This window comes from Boleophthalmus pectinirostris, unplaced genomic scaffold, assembly GCF_026225935.1.
Source record: "Boleophthalmus pectinirostris isolate CB_2022bp ecotype Guang Dong unplaced genomic scaffold, ASM2622593v1 HiC_scaffold_6, whole genome shotgun sequence".
In the NCBI taxonomy this organism is placed as follows: Eukaryota; Metazoa; Chordata; class Actinopteri; order Gobiiformes; family Gobiidae; genus Boleophthalmus; species Boleophthalmus pectinirostris.
Genome location: NW_026571447.1, coordinates 15,327,195 through 15,348,278, shown reverse-complemented (window position 1 = coordinate 15,348,278; position 21,084 = coordinate 15,327,195). Strand labels below are relative to the sequence as shown.

Below are 21,084 nucleotides of genomic sequence, written 5' to 3'. Positions count from 1 at the left end.
AATCAAAACTTTATAATGTTCACGATCATTTAAACTGCAGCTCTAGAACCAACAAAAAGCATGTGGTTTGGGGCACATTTCAGACACTTTTTTTTGTTAAATGGCAAGGGTTAATATTGCATCTCATTGACTAATGCATCGAATCAAAATTGTAAGAGATCAGTGACTACTTTTAATAGCGAGATTCCACTTTCTTAAAAAAAATAAAAATAAAGTGTAAAAAAGTCAAGTAACCTATGCTTACATCTATACCCTAACACCAAACATGATGCATTAGGTCAATTACAAAAGCACTTGAACTTGTGCTTTAAACTGCCCCGATTTGAAGATTTTATGCAAATTTGAGACCTCATCTTAATCGGCCATCAAGTAAATCAGTCAGTTTGACAATTAAAGCAACACTAAATCTCTAGGTGGCACTGTGGCTCTGAGCGCACAGAGAAATGACATCATCCTCACTCACTTTCACTGTCAGATTATTTAAAGTGAGGGTTTCATTAAATCGTTCAAATATTTTCATTACCGAAGTCGACATGAATCTAGTACATTGGTAATTTTGGAAAGTCTGAGCCCACTTTTTATAATTCAGTTTGCCAGTTACCTCATGTGGCCTGTAGATGCAGATCAGGTTAGCTTCCAGTGTCATTCAAACCTCTATTCAAAGCATTTTTCATCATTTCATTTCAGTGGGGTACACTTGGGTCTTCCAAATATGTCTCACATTTTCAGGCTTAACAGAGGTGAGCATTTACAAAGGAGAGACACAAAGAATTTTCTCAAACAAAATTTATTAAACAGTTTTCTTGTTTGCTGCAGCAACCTGTGGAGACAGAAGGAGCACAGACAAAATCATGAGTCTTATTTGCCATGTTTTACTACCAAAAACCGCCTGCAGCGGGGTGTAAAAGCAACCAGGAGAGCAAGGAGACCACTGCGACGCAAATCAAATGAACTGCCATTGCACAATAAGGCGATAAAGCAAGTGAAATGTAAATGGAAAAAAATAAAGTATGCTCCAAGAAAGAGCAGGCCCGGGTCTGCTGATCTGCATGCTGCTCATTAGCACGGATAAACGGGGAGAAAACTGGTGCCATACGCTAAACTGTCCAAGCATGAAATTCCCTCCCCAATTTATCCCTTTACCCTTGGATTAGCAGTATTTTGTCGCCTTGGCTGATTTCTGACAAGATGAGGATAAACTGACTTAAACGACGGCAAACAATATTAGTAATGCAGCACAAGAAGCCACTCAGCTGGTGTACATGTATTAGCCCAAGGACACTGCACGCTACTGACATTTAACTCAATTGAGAGTTTAAGGTGTGCACAAGTTTGGGGACAATGGTCCAGCACTATATTGAGAAAATCAGATGCACTGATCCATCTTTTTTAATATTTCAGATATTTATAGTGACAAATGATATCACAACTGACACAGAAATTACACATTTCTTTGATAAATTAGTGGAGTTTAATTCATTAATCTATTGTGGGGCAAAAACAAGTAAATTGCCTTTTAAATTGTCTCATATCAAACTATATCCAGGAACAGACACCCATGCCTGGAAGCCGAAGTAAATAAGTAGAAACTATAGTAAGGATATAGGTAAAAATGTATATGGTAAAGACAAACTTGGTCTTTAAAAGAATATAGAAGGAAAAATTCCCACAAATAGTGGGCAAGCTACACCTTTCTGGCAACATTTTTCATCATTAAAATGAGAATACGTTCCAATGACATTGCAATGAACTAGGTCCAGTGTGTGTGTGTTTGTGCTTTTTTAAAAAATTGTTCTTAGGCATTTCATTTCAATTTTAATTTTTTGTTATTTTGTAAATGTGTGTAAATGCTCTATGAGAAATGCCTCCAGAAGAATAGCTGTGCTTCCACAGCTAATGGAGGTCAAAATAAATACAAATGAAAAGTATTCAGTTTAAGAAGGTACTGAGAAGTAAACTGCACAGATTCTAAGAAGGATGTGTACAAACATGATTCACTTCAATAATCCAGTACCGCACTGTAGAGACTATAGTCCACATGGGGACACATGTGGGCAGAAGTGACTACAGTGTGGACCTTCTGCCCTCACGAGGGAGCAGCACAGGTATGCAGCCTGGAGTACTCAGGACTACACTGCTGCACTATTCATTGTGACTGGTATCATTCTCCAATGCCATTTAGACTCCCAAATACTATTTTTAAAAGACGTCTACTATTTTACCAAGATGGGAGTCAACATCTGCCTTAAATCTGGCATTTTCAAATGTACTCACAAAACATGACAAACTCAGTGTTTCCCATTACAGACCATCGTGCCTCATAATCCTCAATCTAAAAGCAACTGGAACTATATTTGGTGCCACAAAAATCTGTTCACTGTTGCATTGGAAAGTTACTTAAAAATGTTTAAAATACAAGAACAGTTTAAATAATAAATAGCCAATAAAATACCACAATCTGAGATTGAATTTTTCAAGCCACTGTACTGGAGATTCCCAAAGACATTACATATTTATTACATATGAAATGGCAGCTCACCTGGCCAGCAATTCGGTCCAGATCTCTGGTTCCTTGGGCAGTGAGTCTGCGACCACTGGGAACAAAAGGAAAAAAATAAAATAAAATCATAAATCAAAACCTTAAAATGTTACAGGATGTTCTGACCCAAACACAAGTAAAAAGCCTTATAACAGTACTGTTGTACAAATTCAAATGCAGTAGAAGACTGACCCATTGGGATCTTTCTCAATCATCTTAAGCAGTTCCAGCGCCTGCAGTACTTTGCGAGCCACGTTCTTGGAGCCTACGCTGTAGTGAGCGGGGCACACGCCGTTCCTTTTGCGGCCTCCATAGATCTTTGTCATGGAGCCAACACCAGCACCTCCACGCAGGTACAGGTGACGCACTGTAGAAGCTGTCAACAACACAATTCTTAATATGATTCTGTTACATTGCTCTCAGTTCTTGCGCTCTAGTCATTAGAACACCCAAATAACCCAAACTACACTTAAAACACCCATAACTACTACCAATTAATTGTGCTTACTTATCAGTCTTACAAATACTTAAAATCTATGAGTTGCATAATTCTGCTTCAAATTAGCCTTACTGGCAGTAGCCCGGGGGGTTCAGACTGAAAAAGGTAAAGAATAATGTATTATTCTAATGGCTAGAAGATGGGGCCAGATCTGTCAAACACTGTCAAGAGAAATGTCAAAAACGTCAGAAGCTTCTGCATAAACTCACCAGCTCTGATGTAGAACCAGTTCTCATCACTGGGGGCCAGCTCCTTGTGCCTGCCCAGCTTCACCAGATCCACCCAGTCGGGCACCTTCAGCTTTCCTGACCTGAGCACAACATTAGAATTACTACAACTGTTCTTATCAAACATGCCGCCTCTTTCAACCATCTACATTAATCTGCACATGCTCTACTCACTTCTTGAGGAAGGCCGCCAGGGCACGGACGAACTCCTGCTGGTTCACGTCTTTCACTGTGACGCCTGGCATCTGAACACACAACAGGGAGATTAACACATAAGCACCATACAACTGTCATGAGGAGAACATCCCATGTGCTACTGTATGTGGAGCTTTACGTGTATCATACTCCTCATGCAGCATATTAAAGCAAAGTCTTCGCGTACGGATTCTTAATATCGGACTATGTGAAGGGAAATAGTGCGGAAAATAATGTTTTGACGTTAGCTAAGTGTATGTAGCAGTACATGCAGTCTACAGGCGGCATTAGCCTGGTTAGCTCATTAGCTACGGCCATTCTGAAACCGAAGTGCCACATTATGGTCATAAACTGTCAAAACGGGATAATGCAGCAAAATCTGTGTTCGCCAATACACCGTACCATAATGACTCCAATCAACTGAGGGGATATTTTAGCAAAAGTGTTGTTAGCCACCAGCTAGCATGCCGCAACGAGGGAGACTGGGGGCGGCCATTACTATCAGCCTGAGAGAGCGAGACCGCAGACTTTGAAAACGGCATTATTATCCTTTAATAACGCAATAATCGCAATAGAAGCTAAACGGGGTGGCTCTAAAATGCATTATTCTTCATGGGTGTTTCTTTCAGATCCCTAAATGAACGTAAAAGAACAATAATTCATGAGTATTTTCCGTACGAGGGAGAGCTCCACTTTACCTTGCCTGTGGACAGCGAAGGGAAGAGAGAGGCTCGGGGTCTCCCAGGCCACTTAACACGGGCAGCTCTCGTTCTCGCGAGAGTTCAGAAGGAGCATCATCTCCAGTGCTGAAGACGAGGAGGAAGAGAGGAGACTAGATCACACCTCAGTAAAAACTTTAACAACTATAAAAAATGTATTGACACGGGTTACAAAAAGAGAAGGAAACAATAGTTTTCTACATATATATTTTTATCTTCTGTATATAGATTGTGATATAACTTCACAACCTAAATTAATTGGTGCTGATGTTGAAGGAAAAAAAAAAAAGTCATCCTTGAAGCATCATCTAGCTTATCTAAGGCATAAATAAATACATAAATAAATAATTGCCTTTGCCTGGAATGTTTCACAGTATGGCATTAAATGTATCGATCACCATGGAGACACAGGTTTCGCCGGGAAGAATTCATGTTTTTAACGTAGGCTATTATTGAGTAATAGAATACTTTTAGTATTAGTTAATAAATGTATTAGTTACCTTAAAGGTGTGTGTGTGGGGGGGCTATTCCCATAAAGATGTCATTGTGTTGTCTGGAGTGTTTCCATGGGTGATATTAAACTAATCTAACATGTATTCCTTTTATCATGGGTGTTTGTAGTCCTACATACAAAATATATACTCCTTTGTGGGCGAGGTCCTTTCTCCACAGATGACTTTAAGTCGGCCTTGTGGCATCTCCTGCTTGCCTCTGTGGACAGATAATGATTTGTTTAATGCACTGGAATATCCGAGGCAAAGAAATAAAATCTCCATGGTGACAAGCAGGTGACAGACCGTCCTCCAGAAAAGTTATGCAGTTCACCTTCAAAGCCATACTGTGGAGCATAACATCTGCATGGAAACAAGCAGGTGGCAAACCCAGTTACACAGTGCACAGTTATATTAGAATGCACCAGAGCCTAGCCTATTTAGCCAATTCATACATTTCCCTGAGTGGCAGCTGTGGTGTTGCCCTTTGCTCATCTGACAGGGAAAGGCCAGCCATGCTCCACATCGACACTATGATGCTGTGTTTGCTTTGACAGGAGAGATATAGAAGGAGCTCAGGTGGAAAAGAACCGCATAATGAACCAGTTAGCCTACATCAACAGTGTCTGCATACACGCAAGGGGATACAACTTAGAAAAGCAAGTCAAGACGGTGGGTACTCAGTTACATTTACTTGAGTAACTTTTAAAAGAAATTGTACTTTTCTAGCAGCATACTTTTAATCCTACTTATTTTTAGTGAAGTGAAGTGCAGTACTCTTGCTTGAGTAAGTTATAACGTGGTCTGGTTTGGTCTCTATGAAGAAAGGCTTAATACCATACTGTGAATCATTCCAGACAAAGCAATAACTTCTCCATGGAGAAAAGCATTTAATGGACAAGTTTTGATTATTCTCCCCACTGTGAGTATGTCTCCAAGTGACTAAAGCTTTATGCTGGCAATATGAAATTATTTGAACATTTGTGTTTCTTGCACTGCTCCTTCAGACATGATTTTTGATTGTCTCATTTTTGTGTTTATCCTTCGAATATAGCAGATTGTGTGCATTATTTCTCATTATCCTTCCAATTATACTATTTTTATATAAATGATCCCAACAGTTACTCTTTAAGTTACTCCCAAATGCTTTTTTAACTTTTACTTCTTAATTTCTTGGACCACTACTTTGTACTTCTACTACATATTCATTTGAAGTAACATTGCTCTAACATACAATTTTAGACACTCTACCCACGTCTTCAAGTCAAAGCTAATCATTTAACCTATATTAACTTAAGATTATAGCTCGCAAACCTTGTCATCAGATCTCTCCAAAACAGGTAATTTGACCTTTCCGCACTAATATCTAATTTCAGTAATTTCACTCATTCACAGCAGGGCTACAATCTGGCCTTTTAGCGCAACTTCATTTTATGTCATTTTTCCCCTCCAAATTTATGAATGGTTTAATTAGAGCAATCTATTACACTGGGACTGACAGAGCCTTGCGATTTCAATCAAAAAGGTGAAATTAAAATCCATTAATTTTACTCAGGCCTTTTAAGCGATTAGACCAGAGACAAATAGTGTAGCGGTGATTAGGGTGCTGTAAGAGGTGATTTCAGCCAAGCGGGATTATTATGGAAAACTAAGCACAAATGTTGGAGAAAAGGTCAAACTCATTACAGTGAATGGGCAGGTGGCTTGTTGCAGTGGCATACTTGCTATTATGGTAATCGTCCATTGTGTTATGTGTGTGAGAGCATTGTTGAAAATTAGCTGTCAATCAAGTCGGGAATGCTTTTTGGAGAGAATTATTCAAATGGTAGTTTTAGCTGCTGTAGCCTATTTATCAGAGGTGGGTAGTAGAAATTGTACTGTTTTTCTAGCAAAATACTTACTTGAGTTAAATATTTATTGAAGTAACAGTGCTCTTGAGTAGAAGTTTTGGTTATATGAGTAGTCTAAATTGGGCAAAACAATATGAAATGATCTGAACGTTTGTTTTTCTTGCACCGTTCCTTCAGATGTAATGCAGTATAATAATTTTTGTGCATTACTTAAAGGTGCATTGTGTAACTTTTCTGGTAGAGGGTTCGTCAAATACTTTTCTCCATGGAGATGTTATTGCTTTGTCTAGAATGTTTCACAGTAAGGTATGAAACTTTTCGAACTTCATGGAGATCAAACCAGACCACGTAACAAGTCAGATCTGTGAAGAGGCAACCCCGCTCACAGTCAGAATGCCTGTTTTTCTAGGTGTTGTTGAGATACAAAACCAGCTATAATTTAAGAAATGATAAATACTTAATTTTATGGACCACTACTTTGTACTTCTACTTGAGTAATATTACATCTTACTGTTATTTGCATACAATTTGTAGCTATTCCCACCTCAGGCATTTATTCATGCATTTTGACAAGTGAAAGATGTGTGAAGGCAACATGGTGAGACAGAGAGAGGTGACAGACGGAACAATGAATGGATGGAAATGGATAGTGTTAGCAGTGTGTCATTGTGTTTGCATGGTGCTCACATCCGCGCGCTAGAACTTCTGTCAAGTCTGCCGTGGCTTGACCTTTTCACTCGGAGCACGTTTACAGCTCGGCAATACCTATCAAAATGTGTCTCTCTCTCTGCCCCAGCATAAATGCGAGGAGGTTTTCTGTGTCCTATCTCATCTGTACTTTCTACACTATTTTATTTTGACATAGATGTGTTTGTGACTAGAAAATAAACAATGCCCTTGCTGTTCGTTCAGTATTCAGTATACAGTATGTGTCTCAAGGGAGTGGGTGACAATTTAAAGGTGCATTGTGTAACTTTTCTGATAGAGGGACCGTCAAATGCTTATTGCTTTGTCTGACATGTTTCATAGTATGGCATTAAATCTTTCTATCTCCATGGAAACAAACCAGATCAAGTTACAGAACTGTTTTTCTAGGTATTTTTGAGAGCTGCTTAATGTCATACTGTGGAACATTCCAGGCAAAGCAAGGACATATCCATAGAAACAAGCAGGTGACCAACCCCCCCAACCAAAAATTTACACAATGCACCTTTAAGCCAGTGGCTGTGTTTTACATGCAAATACAAAATTGATATGATCATTATCAGACTACTGAAATGTTACATAAACAGCGATGGTTACATGAACACTCAAAATCTGATCACATCTTTGGAGTTAGAGGATTATTTAAAGGTCCTATATTATACTAAACTGACACTTGTTCAAAAAAAAAATACCTGGAGTTTTGTTTTGTTTCATTCACACTAACTCTACATTATTAGTCTCTCTACATCTCCAAAACTCAACTCAAATGCTCTGTGCACCTTGTGATGTGAAGTGGTAGTTTTCAATTTCAACAGCTCTTTCTACCTTTAGTTCAGTAGAGATGGGCATTTGGAAAACTTGATTGTTATTTGATTTAGAGAGTTATCTAAATGTTCCAAGTAAAATGAACAATGCAGCCCTGTAGTTCAATTTACTGAAGTCACTATTTATTCTGTCCATATGCCGCTCTGCACTCAGCTGTTATTGCACATAATAGTGTTGAAGCATTGCATTTTTGCTGTACCTACACAATGTTGTTCTGTTAGATACAAGTCTTTTCAGCAGAATTAAATACTAAATCAACTTTTTGCTACCAAACTGTAAACATGTTTTGATAGTATTTTTCCTAGTCAATGAGGAATGTAATTTTAGCGCAAACTAAATGTATTTGCAGTAGTGATTATCCAAATTTTTTAGATCTGTTCAAAGAGTCGTTCAAAACACTGGCTCTTTTGATATTTATTTATATGACACCAATGTGCGAACTCATTTTATCTACAAACTACTAACAGAAATGACAAAGGTTCAGATTTCCTTAAAATGGTTCAAAATGAATGCGTGTGTGTTTACACTTTGAAATAACGCGAGACCTAAATAAAATGTACTAAAATGCACTACAATACTAATAATTGATAACAAAAACAAAAATGGTTAAGATGCCAAATATGTTTTGAGTACAAAGCTGTCACCTGTGTTGCCTACTTTGCTTCTATGCTGATGCGTCCCCCCGACACTCTCTTTAGTCTTCCAAGTATTGCCCACATTAGAAGATCTAGTTGAAATGTGGATGTTGGAAGAGTTTAGTCCTACTTTAATAGTTATATAAAAGTACTGCATATTATTTTTTCATGAAATTGCGTATCATACTGGACATTTGTCATAACAAGGTCAAAGTCAAGGTTTACAGTATTTATATAGCCCATTTAAAAACAGACAGTACTGCCCCAAAGTGATTTACAACAGATAAAAACAAAATATGGGTAAAACACAGATAAGAGGCTCTGTAAAAAAAGTGTGATTTAAAACTCTCCAGAGATGAAGCTGCTCAGATATTTAAAGGGCCCATGGTACGTGATTTTCTGATCTGTTATAGTACTGTTTTCTCATCAAAAACATTCCTGGAGTTTTGTTTTATTCACACATTTCGTCGCTGTGTCCTTAAGCAAAGCACTTCACCCACATTGCCTAGTATGAAAGTAGTGTGTGAGTGAGTGATAGTGGTGGTCGGAGGGGCCGATGTCGCAGATTGGCAGCCTCGTTTCCATCAGTCTGCCCCAGGGCTGCTGTGGCCACAATAGTAGTTTACCACCACCAGGTCTGGAGTGAATGAATAATGCTCTGTAAAGCATCTTTGAGTGTCCAGAAAAGCGCTATATAAAACTGATGCATTATTATTTTTTATTTATTTTTTATTAACATGCAACCCCTGCATATTTAGGCTGAGTTTTTCTCTCAAACAGAAAACACTCTGTCCTACCTTGTGATATCATGTCATAATACAGGAAGTGCTCCACTGTGTTGTTAAACTCCATACACCTTCACTAAAATCATTTGGACGATTTGAGACCTGGAATTGCCAATCTCTACTGGACTAAAAATGAAAGCTGAACCTACTGTTTCATGACATTGCAAGGTGTAACAGAGTATTTTGAGCTTTAGAGATGTAGAAAGACTAATGATAAAGGGTTGCTCAAACACGAGTGAATGAAAGAAAACACAACTCCGGGTATGTTTTTTGAAGAGGTATCAACATTCTAACATGACTTAAAGCTCACAATAATCCATTGTATAATGTATGACTTCAACAAACAAGTAGCATTTAGGGTTTTAGTCTATTAATTGGTCGATGGGCTGACTCTTAGTAGATTAAAATTTGGATTAGTCAACTTTTTTTTTAAGGATTTACACGGAACAGCAGAAATGTTAGTGAGACAGTGAGTAATCTGAAGATGTGGTACGTTTTTAATAAATACATTTTCATATAAATACATTGTTTCCTAATAGTTTTTTTCGCATATGTTAGTTTTTACATGAACTCCTGTGCAGGTGTAGTCTTGTGGGATGCAGTTTGTGTCCGACACACAGAGATACACAATATTATTGAGAGCTTTTGCCCCGCCCATTTTTAGTCGAATAATCGTTGGCAGGACAATTTTTTTGTCAACCATGAATTTCCATAGTCAGCTACAGTTTTAAATAGCACTGCAAACCACTTCTTCCCATGTAAATAAACACCAGCAGTCTACTCACAAAGCTGTTTTTGTCTTCCCAGTTTTCAGTCATGGAGTTGATGTGGCTGTACTTTGCTTGTCAGTACCTCCTCTTCATCGGAGTCTTCGCCTGCAGCGGTCGCTTGTGCCTCAGGGTGCATAAGACCGGTTCTGTGTCTGACATCCACCAGGGCAGCCAGCTCTCCAAGCCCTGGTCTGTGTCCAACTGTCTGCGCCTCACCCTGGGTCTGGTGGGAGCTCTAGGTGGCGCTGTGGAGCTCCCGGTCACTGTTATTCTAAACAAGCGTAATCCCACCTGCATGTACACGTGTATCACTTTGGTCTGTGGCCCACTGATCATTCGACACTTCACAATGTTCCTGCTGATGCTCTTGTCTCTGGATGATCATCTGCTCTACATTTTGGCTCATAGGTAAGAATTTCTAGCTGTTTTTTTTACTTACAAGTGGCGTATGAGAATTTTGTCATACAGTCATAATATTAACTCCATCCACTGCCTCAGTGTAATTCAAATATTCACAATAATGTTAATGTTATTGATTGAAGAATGCAAATTCAACCAGGAGTGCTCCTAGACTGGCAAGTTTTTGAAAAAGATTGTGCTGAAATTCTCTTTCCTCTGCCTACATATAACAAAAATGTTCACAGTAATTCTAAAATTATTGATTGAAAAAGCAAATATAACCAACAGAATTGTATGTGCTGTGTGTGGCAAGTTTTTGAAATTGTGCAGAAGAAAAAAAAAGCATAAGTTTTCATTTATTTTGTCTCTTCGTGGAGAAATGTGGCTCGAAGCAAGAGTCAGTATCATTAATATACTGACATGACATAACCAAAGAAAAACAAGTAGAACTGGACAATATGCAGTCACTTCACACATCAGCACACTCAGTCCATGTTGTTAATACATTTTATGGACTGGGGTACAAACAAGTTGCCAAAAGTGTTAAACAAATTCCATGTATGTGCTTTACCGAAGGCACTCACTGCCATCTCAGACCTTGTTATTTGGGCCAGTGTCATTAAAAGTATAATACTCCCTACAATGAAACTGTAGCCAGACTGGACTGCACAACACTACCATAATGTCAACTCTCATGCTATTACAATGTATTCTACAACAAAAAGGGCACTCATAATTTCATGTCCGTTTTGAATGCTGTAAAGAATAAACAACTGCTATTTAAGAGTACTTTGCCTTATTTGTAAAAATAGTTGGTGAAGCCCTTGTGATTATGAGCCCTTGATCTCATTTTCCTCTAAGATTATTCTTGCTCTTGCACACTGACAAAACACCAGGATTAGGTGTCTTTTGCAGATTCAAGTGTGATTAATAATTACATTGTGAATTACACATTTCTATAGCCTATACAGCTTTCATTATGTAAGCGTGTGGGAGGTGGGACAATAGGTGGCAAAGTCAAGCAATGTTCCATTCAATAACTGAAGAGAGACAACCAAAGAGCAGGAGAAAGAATGATATCATTACATTACAGTATGTATACAACTGAAAATTAATTGATTTCTTATGATATGATTAGAAAAAAATAGTCAGTGTCACAAAGGGGGTCATGAATATTGCAATAGTTCTCACAACAAGTAGACCATAAGAAAATAACTGGCTTTCAAAGTACCACCAGATGCAAACGAGAACAGAAACAGGACCGTAGCAGGTCTAAATTAAGACTAAAAATGGTGTACAGTGAACTAAACCATGGCGATACCAGTCTTCCAGTAAAGGTAGTCCTGACCAAGCCTATAGCAACAATATCATAGAAATGGATTCCCACACACCTTTACCAGAATCATATGAATTGCCAATATCTACTAAAGAAAAGGTCAAAGGTGAGCAGAGCATTTGGAGCTTTGGAAGACCGACTAATAATAAAAGTTTTCTCAGTGTGAATGAAACAAAACACATCTCCGGGTGTCTTATAACATTATAGCACGGCTTAAAGCTCACATGGCTCAATTTTACATAATAGGACCTATAAAAACAATCTTTCAACATTTCCTTGAACCACATTTTAATCAATATTCACAAAAAAATCAATAGCAACACAACAAAATGTCATACAAAGAATTCACATTGGCATATTGTGGGTGGTAGCCTAAATCATATCATTATTGTACCAAAAATAAGTGTAACAACAACTACCTTATTCTCATGCTGATCAGGCTGTCAGTAATAATACCCATCTATTTTCAGCAAAATTAACACAATTGAAAAGTATTCTGTCGAGACATGAAAATATCATGGGTCAGAAAATGTGATCCCAAAATGACTTTAATGGCTAAATGCACGGGGCTATTATCTCACTGAGCAGCGGGCGGCGGGTCCCTGCGGGGCATCAGGCTTAATACTTATTTCTTACTAAGCCTATCATTTAGCTAAATTGGCCGTTTTTCTTGTCAGTTTAATTCCTGTGATGTATTATTGACAGGCAAGGTCACAGAATAATAAAACAGCAAACAAGCGCATTCTGTTGTTTGTTGCTGGTTATATAATGGCTGCAAAACAGATGAGACATACATATATCTATATGTTACACAATGGATTGAATATTTACCCCTGAATTAAAACATCTTTGGTCCAAGTGAAAGCAGGGGCACATCGATCATTTTAATTAAGGCAAAAAAATTAGAGAATGTTTAATGTTATACTTTGGAACATTCCAGACAAAACAGTTGTGTCATATGTAGTTCTAGCATTCAAGAAGGATTAAAATTCAGGTGTAGGGACAAAAGGAATTGTATGATTTCAACTGTGAAATAGCAGGAGTTCTGTCCTGGTGGTTTATGACTAATATCACAATTAGGCTCTATTCATATGAAACAAAAAACTGGCACAATGTCTTTTGTATTTGCAGAAACAAACTCAGGTTAAAATATATATTTTGACAGCCTCAAAAAATGGTGACATTACTCCAGCATAAACTCTTGTCAGTTAAAAGGGCTTTGGACCATACATTTTACTGTAGTGAGTTTGTGGACCCGGACTCTAACAAATAATACTCTGGCTATAACTCTGGTAGAGTTATACAGGACCCTGCCTGCCAGTGAAAAATATGACCCATCAAATATTATCATCAAGTTATAGAACGCATGAATCCAATCTATCACATCTCCATGGAGATGAGGAGGAGGCGGACCCTCTACCAGAAAATATCATGATTATAATATAATGATCAGATTGTTTGTCTGACTGCATATTTCATAACTGTGCTCAGCAGTCGGACCATACTCAAACTCCTTGAATGTAGATTTTTCTTCTTTTTTGCATCTGTAAGTTGTTGTTTTCCACCAAACTGAGAGACATTTTTGCATCTTATTTTGTATTTGCACTGTTGTTTGAGCTGTGGGAGAGCTTTAGTCGCTCATGTGTGAATTTCCATCTGCACTTCAATTTTCTCTTGCCTTCTTCTTCCTGTGCATTCAGATACTCGGCCGTGGTGACCCGGCGGAGTGCCCTGTGTGCGGTGCTGCTGAGCTGGGTGGCCTCCATCTTGTCCTCCTTCGCCCAGTTCATTGGCTCGGACATCCTTCACACCTGGAGGGGCAATGGAGGATACGGGGGGTCAGAGGGTATCAATACTGACACAACCGGTCTTGGACTTGGAGACAATTTGACCACAGCGTTACCAATAACTACCCACAATCCAAAGCCTCAAAATGTCAAGGTTATCGGAACATTCTTGCCTTACGGTGGTTTCCTATCAAAGTTCTATGTGGAAGATATGCACAATTTCACATACGCTCAACTCCATAGCAGTCACTGGGGGGTGTGCTCTCCTGACACACTTTTGAGTCTGAACTTTTTAGTCTACGTCTACGGCATCACCGTATTTCTGCTTCCGTTGGTTTGCCTGCTAGGTATTTATTTGAATCTTCTCTGCATGAAACCAAAACAAACCGAAGAATTAGCCAAAAGCTCTTTCTCACAGTTGCGTTTTCTGTCCATATCAATCTTCCTCCTTGTCATCCTCTGCGCCCCCATCCACATCATCCACTCCCTGGCATTATATTCCCCCAAAACAGCAGTCCCCGTCTGGGTGCACAGGGCCGCGTCGTACCTCTTCCAGGCATACAGCGTAGTGCCCCAAGTTCTCTTCACTCCTCCGAAGAAACGAGCAAGCAGGGTTAGGGAGGCTTTCTCTCTCTCCTCACGCCAACCCCCCCTCGCTCCCGTCGATGCCACCGGAGGCAAGGCGGTGCTGCGTGGAGCGGTGCAGGCGGCTCAGTGGGCCTCAGCCAAAAACGCCCTCAAAGCTAAAATCTGCCCCCATGTGTGATTTAGACAAGCGAGCACGACTGGAGCTAAGAACATTTCGGCAGTTGGTAAACTAAGTGAGGGTGTTGGGGGAGTTTAGGGAAATTGAATGGTTTTTCAAATTTTAAACGAATATAAAACAATATATTTTCAGTGCAATTTGACAGAAACTGAGATAGGCTTTCTCCAGGCTGGGTCAGATGTTATTGCCAAAAACACATTTCCAGTAACACACACACCAAGATGGATTCTTGCGATATTTGTGAGTTCACAAACTCACGGGAATCCATCTTGGCATGGGCCCGCTGTATTGGGTGGACAGACCAAGGAGAAGCATTGATGTTTGTGTGGAAGCCAAACCAAAGTCATTTAAGTTCCTTTATACAGCATGGACAAACGAGAACCATATCAATAAACTATTTCACTTATTAAAAGGTCCAATATATACTGTAGCTTTGAGCCATGTTAGAATGTTGTTATTGCCTCAAAAACATACCTGGAGTTGTGTTTTGATTCATTCACACGTTTGAGTAACCTTTTATTATTAGTCTATGTACATCTCCAAAGCTCTAAATGCTCTGTTCTATCTATATCATGAAGCTCTAGTTGCACCTTTTGTTCATCTTTTGTTCAATTCCAGTGTGCAGTTTAAAAACACAGTGGGGCACTTTCTGTAATACTACATGACATCACAAGGTGCAACAGTGTTTTCAGTTTGAGAGAAGATCTCAACCTAAAAACACAGTGTTTGTGTGTTAGACACATGTGAATGAAAGAAAACACAACTCCAGGTATGTTTTCAATAAGGAAACAACATTATAACATAGATCAGAAAATAGTGTAATATGGGCACTTTAAGTAAAAAATAAATAAAAATAGCATACTTGTTGTGTTGCACTAATTTGCATTTTCACTGTTGCTTTTGTATTTACTTCTCTTGTATTTGCGTCGAATCCCCTTAGAGTTCTCTTGAGCCTTGTGGGCCTCTGTAGTTTTATGTAAACATGCCATGTAAGTAAGTCATGGATCCAAGAAGACCAATAAAACAAATATATATTCTTGTTTGTGGTTGACTTTTGGACTAATCAGATGCTGCGTTCCCTGATGCACACATTATGAATAACTCACAAATGAAAAGGCCAGTTAATTATCAGGTCCCACACCAAATGTCAGAGAGAAAATGAAGTCTCCTGATGGTGACTTTTTCCCATTGAACAGATGCTATGTCTTTCTATAGCTCTACTAATCCAAGCCATTGTTAAACCAATAATACAAACATATGGTCTTAATTACCACATTACAGAAAAGAAAAATGGCTGCAAATACTGCCATCTATATTTGAAAAAGTTTTAATCATATCTAGCAGACTGCAAAAAGTAATATGTAGGTAAGTTTAAATTATTCAAGAATATTTAACTTGATTTGAGTAGATTTCACTTAAAGGTGCACTGTGCAACTTTTCTGATGGACGGTCTGCAAGCTACTAGTCTCCATGGAGATGTTATTGCTTTGCTCCATTGTTCCATGGCATGACATTAAATCAATTTAATTTCTCTCCAGTGACTAGGTCAGGAATCAAAATACAATGGCTGGTACAATGGTTCGCAAAAACCCCGGAAGTGCAAGGTCAGGCACCAGCCAATCAGCGAAAAGCCATATATTCAGTGTTGTCAACGATTCCCTAGATCGAAGATTTAAAGTCGGAATAAAGAAAATGTTTGGTGAATTTTATCAAGGGGAAAGACGTTATTGCCCTTCTTCCTATGGGATTTGGGAAAAGCTTAATATAACAGTTAGCCCTGTTAGAGGAGCATTATATACGACCAAATAACAGTGAGTGGTTAAATGAAACAAGTACCCGCCTACCGTCGAGCGAATGAATTCCAACGCTGCAAGGTCAGAAGGTTTCTACGAAGTGAAACCGGTTGATGAATCACGCTAATTAAATCTATCCATCTAGCATTTATTCATTAGGGGTGTTTCTATTGCTCAAGAGTAATTCCTGGAGTACAGGGGTGACTCTCCATAGATCTGAATTGTAATATAGAGTAGTGCTGTAATCTGCTTGTCTCCTTCATGATAGATAAATTTAATCTGTACTGTGGAACATTCTAGACAAAGCAATAATATTTCCATGGAGACAAGGAGGTGGCGGACTGACTTTTAACAGCGATTTATCTTTTTGCAGCCCAGTTTGGTATCACTGGTTGTCAGATGGTGTATAATTTTACTAGAACATGGGCCTTGTTACTACCTATTGATACTTTGCAGCTGATATCATCAACATTCCACTACTCTGTTCGAAGCTCCGTTACTCAAGTTAAACTTATTCTGAGCTTTATTTTAATAACTTGACTTAGTTGGAACTACAGCAGGTGAGATAATTTGTGTGCTTATACAAGTCTCTCACCTGTAAAATTACAGTCACTCTAGCTGCAGTTTTTCATTCATCACTCTCAGCTTTTTTGTTGAAAATCAAACTCCCAAACAGGACCGTGAACGCTCGTATCGATCACAGGCTGCTCAAAATGTGTTGTTTAAATCCATTTTGTATTTCTTCTCCTGATGAAAACTGTTTTTTTCTAACGTGTGCATTGTGTCATCCTATCACTGAACATTAGAGATACATGCAATACAACCTCAGCATGATGTCACTGCAAAGTATAACCTGCAAGTTTATTCTAAGATTTTGCATTTGGATTTTTGTTCTTTTTAAGAAATAATGAGGTGTGAAAATGGGTTGTGCTTTTTCTCTTCCCACTCAAGAAAATTTGTACTACAGGAAATTTTAGAAAGTAAGAGTTGATTCTTTGTTGTATTCTGAACTTTTGAAGTGAAACCCTTCAGATTTTTTGTTACAGATTTTCATCAAAAACCTTATGGATCGGAAAAAGCGCCAACATCAAAGAAATAATTAACCTGTTAAAACCACAACAGTGTTGGCGGCTTTGATTAAACTTGTAAATACAATGGCTCATAAAAGGGTGCTGCTCATTCTAATTGGATTGTTCATTGCGGCGCGCGGCAGAAATCTCCATTCACATAAAACAGTCAGCACTTTTTACAATCCGCCTCTCCATATGAGCACAGCTCTCACACAGCTCTCACACAGCTCTGCAGCGTACATTTGTGTTTGTGGATCGTTTTACTGCAAATCACATATCCATTGTCTGCTGGCGTTCAAACTACTCTGCATCTCTCCTCAGCTCTCTCTCTTTTCTCATTGTGCCAGATGGAGAAGAGTTCATTATATTGTCACGAGAAGGACTGTAAATTGAAAACGCAAAAAGCTCAGAGTTTTGGAGTCTTTGAAGTTACCTGCAAATCCAAGTAATCAGAGGACATTTTATCCTGGAAAATATTGTGTTTTTGACCTAAGGCCTACGTCTAGAAGTTTGCATTTTACCCAGACTACATTCAGTCTTTGAAAATAGTTTTTGAAACTTTGTATATGGGAAGATAACTTAGGCAAGAGTTTAGCCAATTAACTATTAGTAAACGTCTGACTTTTAACTTCTTATACTCAGATATTTCCCTTTTGTCCTAAATGCTCTCTTATTTAACTGGGAAGGCAGCCAGATCATTTGTTTGATTACAGGAGTGTCAGGACCATGGTGCATGTCTAATTTTGGGACTTTCCAATCACAGCTCATTTGTAGCACTCTCAAATATCCTGGAAACATTCATAATGAAACATTTTATCAGTTACAGAGTTAAGTGCTTTGCTCTTTGGTTTCACAGAAATCTGGAAATGGGGATTGACAAAGAGGCCTAAATAACTGTGGCAGGAATACAATTCAATTCTCCTGTCTGGACACACATTTACATTTAAAAATCTTAGTAAACATAAATCGTTCTTGATTCTACACAGTTGGTATCTGATGGAAATGGTTGTCTTTAACTTAATGATGTTTACCAGTGGTAGGATATACTGACAAAAACAGAGACCAAACACCACTAGGCCCAGGTCTACAGGGTTAAAAATATGTGCCGTCTCATTTTAGGCACTTAAAATAATGCCCCTTAAGACTACTCTATTTTCACCCCTTTGAATCTCAAATTTACCCTCAGTTTGAACTGCACCCTGGCCTGAAAACAACACATTGCAATTTTTTTAAATCGTCTAAAACCAAAATGAAACTTTATCTGCTGTTTTCAAGGACCACATGAATACTACTGTGGGTGTAAAGCAAATCTTACAAAATACACAAAAAAAATCTTTCTCTCTTTGAAAACCATTTCATAAAATACTGATTGAAAAACACACCTTTTATTCTGGCCTGGTTCACAGCTCCCTATTCAAACAGCCATCTGCCTGAACGCTCTGCACTTCCTGATTATGTCTGGGTTGTGCTCGCACTGTCACCTCAATCAATGCCTCCACTGCTGTCCACTCCTCCGAGCCCGGTCCAGGAGTCATACTACAAGCACAAGTGTCCCTGTCACGCCTGGATTCTGACGCGTTTAATCCACCGTGAAAGCTCCACCAACTCCTCCTGTTGACTTGGGCTAATACAAGTGAAGAATGGCTATCATAAAAGGTCATAAACTCTGGATTACGTTATATAAAGCCCCTGCGCACTGTTAATATACGAGACATGTGTTATTCATAGACTTTTTGCCGTTTATTGTTTCGATTATGCTAGGCTATGATCATCGTGTGACGTAAAGGAGCAGGAAGCTAGTAGCCGTCTGGGGTCTTATTTTTCCTCTAAATGTCTATTGATTTGGTAATAATGCGGCGCGGTGATCAGTGCGCGGTGTCATTATGGCGAGCGCTAACAGGTGAACGGATCATTTTTATGGTCCGCTAATGGCTGCTTTCTCAGGACGCACTGGAGCGAGGGATATTAGCCGCTACACGCAAAGTTGGTTAAATCAAAGTTGAAGGTGTTTGTGGAAAATGCAACCACAAAAGTGTGTGTAGCAGACCACCACCTGATGTTAATGTTAAACCAAGACTTAAAGGTGCATTGTGTAACTTTTCTGGTGGAAGGCCCGTCAAATACTTGTCTCCTTGGAAATGTTATTGTTTTGTCTGAAATATTTCTCTGTATGTTATTGAACCTTTCTCTCTTGATGGAGACCAAATCAGACCAAGTTGCAGGTCAGATCTGTGGAGAATGTTGTTTTTCTAGGTAGTTTGAGCTATTAAACAACCTGTAACTGAATCCATAATAATAATAATAATGCATTTGTCTTATATAGCGCTTTTCCAGATGCTCAAAGTTACTTCAATTTGGTGCATTATTCATTTATTCTATACCCAGTGGTGGTAAGCTACTATTGTAGCCACAGCTGTCCTGAGGCAGACTGATGGAAGCGATGCTTTCAATGTGCGCCATCAGCCCCTTTGATCACCATCATCACTCACACTAACGCCACTTTCATACTAGGCAATGTGGGTGAAGTGTCTTTCCTAAGATTACAACGGCAGTTTTTTTTTTTTTACCACTGGCACCCCACTATGGCACCTGCTTTTCCCAATAGTCTCCCCAAGTTCTACCCAGGCCCAGCCCTGCTGAGCTTCTGACATCTAATGAGATCAGGCTTTGACAAGGAGGTTTGGCTACAGGCAAGGTAGAACTGTTTAAAGGGACAGTTTTGGACATAGGGCCTCATTCCATAGTGAGCCAGAGTGATGACGACATGTGGAGACACTTTTTAAAAAATCCATCCAGTCCTTGTATTTGCAGCGGTCGCTGGTGCTAGGCTAGTGCATGTCAATGGCCATAGTTAGCCTGCCACTAAAAACAGTCTTACCTCTGCAAATACATGGACTGGATGTAGTAATTAAAAAAAGTGTCTCCACATGTCTCCAACACTCTGGCTCACTAAGAAATGAGGCCCTATGTCCAAAATTCTGAACTGTCCCTTTAATGTCATACTGTGGAACATTCCAAAGTGATGACATTTCCATAGAAAAGAGCAGGTGACGGACCCCTAACCAAAGAGTTACATAGTGCACCTTTAAATTGTGTAAGTATGCTAGCATTAACAAAACAGTCATGGCTAAGGGCTAGCATTTTATTCGAGGTAAATTCAGTTATTAAAGTTGAATGACCATTAGAAAGTCAAACTAGAGACACAAGAATTCAGGGAGGGATTGATGAATAACTTAAACATGACAAAACATTTCTTCCTTATATATTCCTTATCTCCACAAAAAGTTACAAATTTAAACACTACATATTAGATAGCCAAGATACACAAGAGAACATGAGCGAGAGAGAAGAAGGTGAAGTGTTTATTCGTGCGTTGTTGAACCCTAGATGGCACCTGTCTGTGAACATGTGTAGTGTTACACTCAAACCTAACATCTATTATTATTATTATTATTATTATTATTTTGGGACTTCTAATTAAAAGAGAGACTGCAAAAATACCATTTGTGAACGATGATGAATCATAATTAATTAAGTTCATTTTCAATATAGTAGCACAATAGCACCACTCATGAAAGTTTGCAAATGAACTTTTCAAATATCACAATTTAGTTTATTTTTATTTGGGGTAATCTGTTCATTGTTGACAACTGGCCTTCAGATATATTTTCCCAAACTCACAATACAATACAA

General features: G+C 38.8%; 2 protein-coding genes across 2 annotated transcripts; one reads left to right on the top strand and one right to left on the bottom strand.

The window, feature by feature from the left end:
- Positions 1-771: 771 nt before the first annotated feature.
- rps19 (ribosomal protein S19) lies at positions 772-4,234 on the bottom strand. The gene is made up of 6 exons (XM_020940389.2): positions 4,159-4,234; positions 3,440-3,510; positions 3,248-3,348; positions 2,732-2,915; positions 2,540-2,594; positions 772-820 (listed from the first exon to the last, which is right to left on the bottom strand). Exons 2-6 carry the CDS (start codon positions 3,508-3,510, stop codon positions 791-793), a joined length of 441 nt encoding a protein of 146 aa, XP_020796048.1. The 5' UTR covers positions 4,159-4,234; the 3' UTR covers positions 772-790.
- Positions 4,235-10,286: 6,052 nt separating this feature from the next.
- LOC129411748 (uncharacterized) lies at positions 10,287-14,528 on the top strand. The gene is made up of 2 exons (XM_055163463.1): positions 10,287-10,648; positions 13,676-14,528. The coding sequence occupies exons 1-2, from the start codon at positions 10,287-10,289 to the stop codon at positions 14,526-14,528; spliced, it is 1,215 nt and encodes a 404-aa protein (XP_055019438.1).
- Positions 14,529-21,084: the final 6,556 nt, after the last annotated feature.